Source organism: Phocoena sinus, chromosome 11 (assembly GCF_008692025.1).
Source record: "Phocoena sinus isolate mPhoSin1 chromosome 11, mPhoSin1.pri, whole genome shotgun sequence".
NCBI classification, from domain to species: Eukaryota; Metazoa; Chordata; class Mammalia; order Artiodactyla; family Phocoenidae; genus Phocoena; species Phocoena sinus.
Genome location: NC_045773.1, coordinates 74,805,075 through 74,818,163, shown reverse-complemented (window position 1 = coordinate 74,818,163; position 13,089 = coordinate 74,805,075). Strand labels below are relative to the sequence as shown.

At 37.4% G+C, this 13,089-nt stretch overlaps 1 protein-coding gene across 4 annotated transcripts in view; it reads left to right on the top strand.

Annotated features, from left to right (window-relative positions):
• LOC116762874 (24-hydroxycholesterol 7-alpha-hydroxylase) overlaps positions 1 to 13,089 on the top strand; it is a 70,602-nt gene that overhangs the window by 41,587 nt on the left and 15,926 nt on the right. For 3 of the 4 annotated variants that reach the window (XM_032650382.1, XM_032650384.1, XM_032650381.1), the window contains 3 exons: positions 1,278 to 1,411; positions 8,648 to 8,743; positions 9,719 to 9,807. In XM_032650382.1, the coding sequence (XP_032506273.1) occupies positions 1,278 to 1,411; positions 8,648 to 8,743; positions 9,719 to 9,807 (319 nt within the window). The remainder of the gene's footprint in view (positions 1 to 1,277; positions 1,412 to 8,647; positions 8,744 to 9,718; positions 9,808 to 13,089) is intronic. The other variant, XM_032650383.1, reaches the window with a different exon arrangement.

Here is a 13,089-nt window from a genome sequence, read left to right as displayed (position 1 = left end):
TTAAGTATCTTCAAATATTTTATATCTCATAGAATGGTTTCCTTGCCTGCATGGTGTACCTGTTAACTGTGTGTTTATTTCTCACATCCTAGACTGAGTGTATTGCGAGAATGCCTTCATTGTTGTAACCCTGGTGGAGCCTGACTCAACTCCTGCCTCTTGCTCAGTGCTCAAAAATCTGTCAAGTTTAATGGAGTGTATAGATGCCCCTATGGGAATTAATAGACCCAGAGCTCAAAAACCCTAGTTCCCAGACTCCACTAACGAGAAACATTTGCTTCTGATGCCTCAGGAATTCCACCTGTGCTGACAGAGGTTTCCCAGGCAGCACCCACCCAACCCTCTTCTGCAGGATGGGCTGGCTTTAGGACAAGCCTCATCCAGAGTCAAAGAGAAATGTGGCTGGAGACCCACATTCCATTCTCATCCACTCATGCCCAGTACAGTTGGGGGGAAAATGTGAAAGTTGACTTAAACTGACCATGTTGTTGACTTTTATCAAGCAAATACTGTCAAAATTGAAAGCTGAGTTGTTTAATTTTCAAAATGTAAACATTTTACTTGAAATATCACTAATTAAACTGTCTCATTTGACTGAAGGCCCTGACCGTATGTTGGTCCATAGAAAGATCAACCGCAATCCTTTTCCACGTGACTTCAATCTAAATATTAGCTAAGGTATGCAGCTTACAGTAGGAATGTTTGATGTACCTGTGTTTAGAGATCTCATCATTCCAGATGAAATACATGTGTCCCATCACCCCTTTCCTAATATTCTTTTTGGGCTTTCTGAAATGTATGATTAAAAAGCAAAAGCAAAAACAAAAATAAATCAGCAGGGAAGAGATAGAAGTAGTAAGTCAGGTGGCTTCTCAGATCTCTTACTTCGTACTTTTGACGCCAATCTTTTATTGCTCTTTCCTTAAGTGGAATGAGAATTTGGACAAGAAACAATGAAATGAGTAAAAATTGAACATCTTTCTGACAGGGACTATCTTAGTCATCTGATAGCCACAGGACTGTGAGAACCAAGGTTGGATACCAATCCATTACATTACAGTAATCAACATTGGTTTAGTTTTATATGCCATACATTTTATCTTGGTAAGAAGAAAATGATGAAAAGAGTCAATAACTTACTAAACTTGGTATGCAAAAGTAATAATAATATTAACACCTGATCTCAGAGACAGTATTTAACTTACATAGCTTACATAAAATCATTTTCTGGCCTCTTTAAGTCCATCTTTTTTTTTTTTTTTTAATTCTCTTTCCAGGTAAAGATAAGATTAAAGTGTCTGAGGATGACTTGAAGAAACTCCCTCTAATCAAATGGTGTATTTTGGAAACCATTCGTTTAAGAGCCCCTGGTGTCATTACTAGAAAAGTGCTGAAGCCAGTTAAAATTTTGGTGAGCATTGGTTTTGTTTTAAAATAATGAACCTTCTGGGGAAGAAAAGTAGCTATTTTGCCCATTTATGATTAGATAATTTCTTAAGTTCCATGAAGTACTCTGTGACCCTAGAATAGGTTAGTAATAAGATTTGGGCAGCACCAGTTTGTTAATATAGATATCTATCTATTGGCAGCTATTTTAGCTAAAACATAAGCCTTTCATAATCATTTTGGCTATGTGATTCTATATCAGAATTAGTATAATCCTATTTCAGTCGGGCAGGAGGGTCGGATAGCGTTTCCTCTGCTGAATCAACCAATGAGTATTCCTGAGTTGGAATAGGTTGGGGAATTGAGTGTGTGAGGGAAGTCCTTTAGGGTAACTGGAAGACAGTTCAGACCACAGATCACAGATACCGGAACAGATAGCAGGAATGCCATGGGTAATAGAAACTGATATTAGGAATTAGTGACTGAGTGAGGTCCGCTCTGTGGGCAAAGTAGGAGAATATTCTCAAGTGCACCATGAAAGGTATGTGCATGTGGCAACCGTTCAGTTCAATATTTGGTGAATCATTCAGGTGGAACAAAAAAAATTATTTTCTAAAGGAATGATTCGGGACCTAAATTATCCAGATAGATTATAATTAGTCAGCCCTCCGCTCTTGTTCGCTTTTTTCCCCCATGGCTTAAGAGTGCTTGGATTAAAATCAAGACAATTTTGTAGTAATAGAATTCAAAAGAGACAAAAAAATCCAAATTTGATACAAGTTGCAACTTGCTAAATCCAAAAGAACCATAGTTTATTTAACTGATCTTATGTAGATTGTAGCATTCAGTTTCAGCGGGATTTTAACAGTTTTTGCTTTTAAATAATCAAATTATCAATTACTTTAAAACTATGACTGTAAGAGAATATATATATTTAAATATTTATAAATTTAAATATATATAAATTTATATATGTAGTAAAAGAATATATATATTCTGTATTGAGAGGAAATAGTCAACTTGGTTCAATTAAGTAGAGCAATGTGTTTATTACTTTGAATATTACTATAATTGTTATTGAACTTTTAGTAAGCCTTATTTATATTCTGGGTAGTAGGAAATTAGCTGAAATGCAGAATAGTTATTTGACAAATAAGTGGGCATTCTGATTGTTATTTTAAGCATATAGATACTATACAAGTTTTGTTAGATTAATACCTAAGTATTTCCGTTATTCTGGAGCTTTTGGAAATGGTATTTTTTATTTTTATTCTTTTATTTATTTATTTTAATAAAGTGGGCTTTTCTTTTCTATTTATTTATTTATTTATTTATTTATTTTCTATTTGGCTGCGTTTGGATCTTTGTTGCTGTGCGTGGGCTTTCTCTAGCTGTGGCGAGCGGGGGCTACTCTCCGTTGCGGTGAGCAGGCTTCTCATTGCGGTGGCTTCTCTTGTTGCAGAGCACGGGCTCTAGGCGCACGGGCTTCAGTAGTTGCGGCACACGGGCTCAGTAGTTGTGGCTCGCGGACTCTAGAGCACAGGCCCAGTAGTTGTGGCACACAGGCTTGGTTGCTCTGCAGCATGTGGGATCCTCCCGGACCAGGGTTTGAACCCGTGTGCCCTGCATTGGCAGGCGGATTCCCAACCACTGCCCCACCAGGAAAGCCCTGTAAATGGCATTTTTAAAAACTTTGATTCTCCATTATACATTACTTGTCTGTAGGAATATAGTTGATTTTTGTGTGTTGACCTTGTATCTGCAATGTTGTGACATCAATATAGAAACCTAAGTTTCATTACAGTGTAAATCTGTCATTGAAAAAATTTTTTATACATTATTCTTCACATTTCATGCATCTACGGAGTTTTCACATTTATTTCAAGGCCACATTAATAGTACATTGAGTTGATAGCTTAAATATTTAATTATTTCCTGACTCTTGAGAGTTTAGGTAGTTTTGTTTTTAATATGGTAATTATTTGTATCTTTTTGCCTAGTACATTTTCTTTTTTAAGGATTATCATTGAATTATGTTTTCGTAGTAGATTACTGGTCCAAGGGTATGAACACATTTATGATTCACTGCCTAAAATCCTTTTACAAAACTGGGCTATTTTATAGGTCCAACACCTATGGATTCCCAATAAAAAAATCTTAATTAAAAATAATAGATATCCAAAACAATTTAATAAATTATTTAAAAAATTCATAGTCTCTTACTTCTACCTCCTCACACCCACATGTTCTTCCTAGAGGACATGAGGCTCAGAAGCATCCAAGGTGCCTTCCAAGCCCTCGCAGCTGCAGTTATGCCTCTCTCAGTGGTAGAGCAACCCCACAATCACGTACTCAGGCTGCTATCATCCCAGAATGTTCCAGCATTTCCTTTCATTATTTTTCACATCTCTTTTTAATATTTGTAAAAGGTGCAGTGTTTCCTGTACCTGCTATTTCCTCTGTACACAAAATAAACACTGCCTTTCCTCTTAGGAGGCCCAAACTAATCACTGTTATGTTCACCCTACAGAGTTGAGACTTTAAAATTAATAAATGGAACAGGTTTTTTTTTTCTTATTACACAAGCAAAGCATGGTAATTAGGGGGAAAAAAACCATAAAAAGAAGCTAAAGGAAGAAATTAAAAATTGCTTAGAATCTTGCAAGTTAGAGATAACCACTATGAACATTTGGTATTATAATAATTTCAGAATTTTTTTCTGTAATATGTGCATTAAAAAATAAATTGGGGTCACACAAAGCTAGTTTTCTCACAACCTGCTTTTATTTTATTTAATAATAGATCCCAAATAGTTTTCTGTATCAATAAAAGACATCTACATCATTTTGAATTACAGCGTAATCTAATATATGGACATCAAATAAATTTTAAAATCTGTTCAATGTTCTTGAATATGTACGTGGCTTCCATTCTTTCACTATTATAAATAGTGCAAAGATTAACATTCCTGTAGCTAAATATTTGTGCACTGATTATTTCCTTAGTATAAATTCATATGACTTGGTTCTTTTAAACTTCAAGTATTTTCTAAAACAGGTGAAATGTCTTTGCTGAACATATTAATATGTTCCCAGGGATTTGGATCATAAAAATCATTTCAGATGGGATCATCTATGTTTTGACCAGTTGGACAACAGGTCAAGATTCCTTGCTATGAATGCTAGAAGTATTCTCCACTGCTCTTTCCTAATGGAATCTGAACAGGATATTTATTACAGTCTGAACAGAATATTTAGTTTTGCTCCTATAATCATTCCTTTCTATATTTTTTTGGGATAGGTGAGAATGGACAAACTCTGGTTTCTTTGGTTTACTGTATTCCTTCCTTCTCTTTATTATCAGTATTATCAGTATTTACTATCAGTATTTACTGTATTAGAAACTAAAGCTGAGAAATTGTTAAAATATTTATTTAATAATTCATTTAAAAAATAATAAGAAACCTAATACATATTAAAATAATTGTGTGGGGTTTTTTTTAAGATTTTTTTTTGATGTGGACCATTTTTAAAGTCTTTATTGAATTTGTTACAATATTGCTTCTGTTTTATGTTTTGGTTTTTTGGGGCGAGGCAGGTGGGATCTTAGCTCACCGACCAGGGATTGAACCCACATGCCCTGCATTGGAAGGCAAAGTCTTAACCACTGGACCACCAGGGAAGTCCCCAGATAGTGTGGTTTTATGAAACATAACTATATTTTTCAAAACACAAAAAATATAGAAGAACAGCATCATTTTAAGTGTTTGCAAATCTCTCTGATGCCTTTTGCTAATAGAGAAATCTGAATTCCCATATATGTGTCTGCATTCAGTTGTTGTGATATATTGTTTCCTATTAATGGAAATGAAGAAGATTCAGCCTCTCATAGACATGTAACCAAAAAAGGAAGGAGTGTTTTATTAGCCTTTTCAGATATTTCTGTGGCTATTCTTTGATACTACACTAAAACGCAACAGAGGTACTTTCTTAAAAGTTTGTTGCAATCTGAAAATATCTTAATGAATTTTTTGTACTCAGTTACATTAAAATCCATTGGTCTATCCTATACTTTGAATGAGTCTTTTACCCAGGAATGGTTTTTGATCTGGCAGATTCTCTGAAAATGTCTTGGGACTCCCAGAAGACCATAAGCCACCTTTGAAAGCCACTGTTGTGGAGAGAAGAGGGCTTCTTACGTCTAGGATTAATCAATGAAACCACAAAGCAGATGAACAGACTGTACCATATCAAAATTTAACATGTCCTATTTTTTAAAGTATAACCTAAATTAAATGTCAGCCAAAATTAAGAATAAATGTCAGTATAAGTACAATTCAAGGGTTAATAATTTTAATATTTAATGAATTCACAGATCCATAAGTAAAGGACTAATATATATATAGATAAATGAGGATAGGACATGAGCACAAAAGTTTTATAGAAGAAAATAACAACATGGAAAATACTCAGCAAAGACACAAACTTTTAAGCAGCAATCAAAAAAAGCTTATTTAAAATGTCAGATTAAAAATAATAAATAAATAAAATAAAATAAAATGTCAGATTAGCAGATGAGAGGGCAATGAAATTGATTCTCTCATATATTTAGTTAGAAACATATCTTGCTACAAAATTTGAGGAAACAGTTGAGCAACATGTATTAATAGCCTTAGATGTTCAGAAGATGTAGGACATGTATATTCCTATGTCTTCTGAACATATATGTTAAAAGATTTTATATGAACAAGGCTTTGTGGAAGAAGATGTTTGGGATGGCATTATTTATTATAGCAAAAATAGTAGAGAATGATTGATTAAGAAGCCACTGGAGAGAAAGTTATTTTAAATGAGTATACAATATAAAAATAATACTTATGCTGTAATATCAAGTGAACAATGTAAGAGTCAAAAACTATTCAGTAGGATAAAAACAGTATGTATATACTAGGTATTTATATGTAAACAATATCAGTATATATGAACAACAAACTATATTTTAAAACAACAATAAAAAAACCACAAAGCTAAACTACTGTTATTAGGTAAAAGTACTGGAGGGAAGTCTAGCCAACTGATAACTGTCTTGTTGCCAGCTCTCTTGTTTTCTTTTCCAGTTTTTTCTATTTTTCTGAATTTTCCAAAATGTCTAGAAAGCAGTTTTTATTACACAAAAGAATATACTTTTAATTTTTAAAGTACTTTTTTTTTTTTTTTTTTTTAAGCAACTAACACCAACCAAGCTCCTGGCCAAGAGCTAGAGAGAAAGAATGTGCTTTGGGGCTCCTCTGATGGATGCTTTGCCTTTACAGGACTCCTCTTTTCTTGAAGTAAGAGTCTGCATTCCTTGCACCCACTTTGGTCTTAGCATCCTTCTTGAGTTACAACAGAGAATCCTTCTTCTCTTCCCTCTTCAAGAAAAGCCAGTCTCCGGTCTAGCAAATGAAGTTCATCTGGCCTCACAGCATCCCTGTGGGGTGGGCTGGCCAAGTTCACTTCTGTCTACCTGACAGGTGTCATTATTGCCAACACAGGGAAGCTGTGACTTCCACTTCCTAGTGATCTATGCCCTGGTCCTCTGACTGTTTTGCCTCCCTCTTGATCTTTCTCTTCATGTGCCATGTTAACAATGACAGGACCGTCTGGCCCAGACATAACGATGTCCGTTTGCTCAGAGGATTCCTTTGATACAACCAGCTCTCACACCCTTTTCTGCCACTCACCCGCCTGGCATTTGCTGCTGCACCAGGAACTTCTGTCTGGTCTCCTCCCTGGTGCTACTGTGAATGCTCTTCCCGAGGCCGCCTTTGAAGTCTTCCTCTGCCACCCTGCTTTGTAGGCTGCAGCAGTCAGCATCTCCACATCACGATCCTAGGTCAGCAGCCACTGAAGAGGGCTGTGGGGAGGGTGGGGGGAGGGGCAGGGCAGCAGCTGCCCTGACTGGATGCCCGGCCCAGGGCTGCCCCCAGACATATCACGGCCCTCCCCAGCTGATTTCAGAGCCAATCATGACCCCTCTAGCCTCAGTTCCAGCAGAGGTAGAACAAACACACAAGACTGGGATCTCACAGGTCTTTTCCACTTTAAAAATGCTAAGAGGGCATGAGCAAAAGTCTCCATCTCTTCCTATCTTGACCTGACTCTCTCCAGCAATCCTGGCACTGAAATTACCAAACTCAAGCAATACTCAGCAACCATCGGAGTCAACAGGGGTTCTCTTGGGTTAAAAAACGATGGCCCCTCCCCATACTCCATTCCCTGCTCACATAAAAAGACATGTTTTCAATTGGAACATGCTACTGTTGTAGATACGTCAACTTAAAGTAAGTGTTTTGCAGATATCTTGAGGACGCTTCAAAATTACGCAGGATTAAACAGATGTGGCTTCTGATGCTTGGCAAAGGGAGTTACTAATAAAACGTCTTCACCTCAGTAGAGATGGTAGCTCTCTAGCGATCTCACAAAGGCAAAGAGCGATCTCTTTGTCCTCTGGTTCCTGAGCAAGGCGATGTAAAGATGATTTTGTGAAATAGTTTTTAGTCCTTGGTATAGTTTATATATCATGAAAAGCTATTATAATGTGAATGGAGAAGGATCACGCAGACTCTGCTGCTTGAGGAAACATACTGTTTATCATCAGTTTCACAACCACTGAGACCTCAAATGTGAAACCAACCCAATAAGCCCACAACACTTGCTTTGTCCTATGTCTTCCTAAGCAGTTGTCTTCAACTTCTTTCTGCCCTAACAGCTGCTGCTAGAGTGAAACAAACAGAATCCACTGCCCCTGCCCTGCCACTGCCATCCACATCCCCAAAGACAGAACATCCGCTGCCCCCGTTCTCAGGGCCAGTATGGCCAGTGTCCAGTCTCAGAGTTAGTTTTTTCTGTTCTAGAACCTGGGAATCCACTGTGGTTTCCATCATCAAGACCACTTGCTGCAAACTCCAATATCAAACATCAAAAGCTGCATTACAGTGGACTTAGACCAGTGTCTAAAATTTTCACATGTATCTCTATCTTCCTCCATGTAACCAAAGATATATGTATGTATAACTGATCTTCAGAATTAGAAATCAGTAATTGCCTACGTTGGAGAATAGAAATGATCCATCTAGGAAAGGGATTTTCTCACCATTGATTATACGATGTATATGTCTTCTCTCTAATATGGTAATATGGTTGTAGGATTATTTTTAATGACCCAAGCTCTCATTAAAGCAGATCTCCAAACATGACTTGGAACCATTTTTCTGTTATAGAATTATACCGTTCCTTCTGGTGACTTGTTGATGTTGTCTCCATTTTGGCTACATAGAAATCCAAAGTATTTTCCTGAACCTGACCTGTTCAAACCTGTAAGTTGTCTCTTTCAGTATACATTGTCCTTGGATTTCCGCCAGGAGTATGAATTCATAAATTAACTAGGCCTATATCATTAAGCAGCCATATTTCTCCGGTAACTAAGGCTACAAATCACAGACTAGATTTGTAATATAGATGTCATAACATTTACAAATCAGATAGAAAAGTTTTTGGAATAAGCTTCACCAACTTTAAAATACATTTTTGCCTGAAACCAGCAGGACATGTTAAAAGTAAATATGCTTGGTTCTGATAGAAGCCATATTATAATATGCTTGGTTCCGATAGAAGCCATATTAAAATATGCTTGGTTCCGATAGAAGCCATATTAAAATATGCTTGGTTCCGATAGAAGCCATATTAAAATATGCTTGGTCCTGATAAAAGCCATATTTCATGTTCTTTAGACAATTGCTTCTGTTACTGGTTTCTAAGGAGTACAAAACTAAAAATGAAGCAAATTAAAACTGTGTTCTGCTATTTCTTAGAACTGGGGAGAGTTACAGGGCTAAACAAACTCGTAAGAGGTCATTTAGTCCATTCTCTGCCTTTAGGTAAAACTGTCAGAAATGGCATCCAGATGAATGAATTCTGCAGACCAAGCTTTCTCCAACAGGGAGGGCTGTCAGTGCCTCATTACTAAGTTTATTACCAAGGGCAATTTTATGATGGAGCCTGAGGCCTTATTATAAATATTCTTCCTCTTCTGAGGTCAGTTCTGTGGTTGATTTACATTATCATTTACATTTACCACTTAACAAAGTTCTTTTTAAACCTTTTTATTTATTAGTTCCCATTCCAAAAACATAATTGTGGCTGATATTAATAACAGGTTGGAAAAAATTACCAACAACCCTGCAACTTTATATGCAAGGATTAGCTGTACAAGATCATTTTTAGCCTAGAGAAATAAAGTTAAGCTTATTTATATAAGACTAATTTAGAAAAAAAATGCTTTCTTCCCACAGGAACGTTGGAAAAAGGCAAATTTAGAGAAGCATGCTTTCTTGGACTGCTTCATGGCATTTGGGAGTGGGAAGTACCAGTGTCCTGGAAGGTCAGTGCGACAGCTGGGGCACATTTATCCAGAAAGTCTGCAGAAAGACGAGGGCTTGGAGGGGGAAAGCTTTGGTTTAATCCCTCTTTTCTCTATTATCAAAACTACAGGGAAATCTAGGAGACCACATTCTGTTTGATTGGCCCTCACATTGTGCGATGTCTTTGTGGGAATGTCTGCAGTGGCTTCTGATAGGAGACCTTGTGAGAATATTATAGTTGCAGCTGCCAGATGAAAGCTGGGTTTGTGTTTCAAATGCTCAGCTTTCCTATAAGGATAATTTGAAGTGGTTTGAGTTGTACCTTTTTTAAAGATATAGATAGAAGAATAATATTTCTTGAACAACAACATTAGCAGAGACATTTGCTGGGATTACAGAACATCTTTCACTTCGAGCATGACAGCAGCTTACTGGGTGGTTTTTCTTTATTGAATTCGTTTGGTTCTATAAAAAGTTGCCTTTGATATCTTTTTGAGTTAAATTAATGTGGCACCCAGGCCTCCTCTTCAATGTGGTGCCCTGTTCTAGTGCAAATTATTTACTGTTTATTTCTTCAAAAAGAAACCTTTCTGAACATCTCACCTGTGCCAGGCCCTCTGCTAGGCATTAGGGATAGAGCACTGAGGAAGATGGACATGGTCCCTGACCTCATAAAACTTACAGCCTACATGAAATAAATCCCATTTCCTTGTTGGTGATGGTTCTGTTGGAGAAATGTTGGTACCTATTTGTAACAAAATCTCACTCACTGAACATACAAATCCTTTAAAAATTCTATATTCGAAATATTGTAGTTTCTTAAGGCAATTGTCTTTGTTGTTTGAACATAATTACCAATCCATATTTGCAATTGTGACCTACTCAATAGCATCCTTTCAACTCCTCCTTTGTTTTATGTTTCATAATATCAACTTGCTTTTCATAATTGACACCTCCCCCCAAATGGTTTTAATTACCCTTAGCCAACCATGGAAATTCTATCTTCCTTCTTAGAAGTTATTCTAGAAGCTGAGGGGTAAGCAGATTTGTGCCTGGTGTTTCCCTGGAGACAACTATTCGTCCTGGAGTAGGTCCTTGACTTAAACTGGCCAATCAGACTGAAAGGAGAGACTTTCTTCTTTCACGGTTAGGGAAAGTATATACTGTCCTCTCCCATTGGGAGTGAACAAGCAAGCAGGTAGGTAACTCCAGTTGTTGCCAAGAGCAGGTTCAAGAGGAATAAGCTTTAGGGTGGTTTGGAGTCTGTGGACACAGAGTAGAGATATGTGAAGAGCTTGGTCCATGAGATGTCACGTGCCACTGAATCATCAGTTTTGAGGAGCTACTCTACTTCCGGTTATGCCAGATAATAAATGCTTTTTATTAATAATATATATTACATATATATGTAATAAATGTTCACTTATTTTTAAGGCAGCTTGAGTTGGAGGTTTCATTGGTTAGATCTGAAAGCATGCTGACATACCCACCAAAAAACTCCAAAGTTAACATTATAATTGAGTGTCAGATACTTTAAGGGAATAGTATAACCAACAAAAACAAACAATAACTACAAAAACCCATCATGCTCACCCTTTCTTATATCATTTTTACTTTAGAAAAGCAGTTCTTTTTTTAAAAATTTATTTATTTATTTGTTTTTATTTTTGGCTGCATTGGGTCTTCGTTGCTGCCCGCGGGCTTTCTCTAGCTGCAGCGAGCGGAGGCCACTCCTCCTTGCGGTGCATGGGTCTCTCATTGCGGTGGCCTCTCTTGTTGCAGAACACGGGCTCTAGGCGCAGGGGCTTCAGTAGTTGTGGCTCCCGGGCTCCAGAGCGCAGGCTCAGTAGTTGTGGCACATGGGCTTAGTTGCTCCGCAGCATGTGGGATCTTCCCGGGCAGGGATCGAACACGTGTCCCTCATTGGCAGGCGGATTCCTAACCTCTGTGCCACCAGGGAAGCCCAGAAAAGCAGTTCTTAAACCAATAATACATTTATTATATTTGTCACCAATATCAATGTTGTAAGAGTAGGTCTTCTAAAAATGTTAGGTATTACTTTTTTTCAGGTCCCTTTATATATATTCCCAGTTGTAACTAAAGAGTTTACTATAAGCATCTTTGAAATTGAGCTAGAAGTATTTTAGACCAAGAACTGAAATGCTTTGCGATGAAGCATGTAGTATGGGCCAATGGTCAAGGATTAACTGATGACTATGGTTTCTAAGAGGGGCTGTTATGACATTACTGTGATATCTTTTGAGGCTAACAGACATTTGCTTGAGTTTGACAGTAATGGGTACAAAAGAGGGGACCATGATATTTCACCTCAATCAATAGTATATTATTTATACAGAAACTATACATTTTTCAATGTACCGAGCTTATACTATATGTAAGGCAGTGTCCTGGGTACTGCAGAAGCTTTGGGCAAGAGTAAGACATGTTCTCAGCCCTCAGCCCTGGGAGAAGGCGAGGAGGATACCATATCGAGTTCATAAATAACTTCAAGGGACGCAGGGTGAGAGATGGCCAAGCATCACGCTGTAGGGATTCAAGAGAGAGGGTGTATCTGGTCAGGGTGATCTTAGATGATTTTCTTGGGAGAGAGGCCTTTGAAGGGTTGGATGAACTTCCAGACTGAGGGAACAGTGATCGAGGGGTCATTTAGTACAGGGATATGTAGGTTAGGTGTTCTGGTTTTACTGTTATTGAGACCAGATTACAAGTAGTAGCAAGAAGACAGACTCAAAAGGGACATTGGCCCAACCGGGAAGGCCCTTTAATACCTAGGTACACAGCTCACAGGCACTAATGAAGTATTAAAACGTTTTGGGTAGAGCAGACTAGAGTGGGGCATGCTGACATTCCATGTGAGAGATATGGAGTGGTGCAAGCTACCAGATTTGGAAGATGATTAGAGACAGTGACCAGGCGAGAGGTAGGATTTGAGGAATGCTGTAGCTTTGAATCTAGGTGGCTGGAAGAGATGGTAGAAATAGAGAAATTAGGAACAGGAGCAATTTTGGGGACAAGATATTAAGTTTTCCTTTGAAAACTTTTGAGTGTGAAGTGCAGCAAAATATATATCATATAACCCAAATCTACAGATTAAATATGAATATTGAATAAATATGACTTAATTTTTAAAAACCTACTTAATCTAGTTTTCCATTAGGCTTCTATTTTTTAATAGTCCATAATTTTCCTGTTACTTATTTTAAACAGCCAACTCATGAAACATGTTTTTAAAAAAGCAGACAAAACGGAAAATTGTTCAAGAGGGTGAATGACTTCATTTG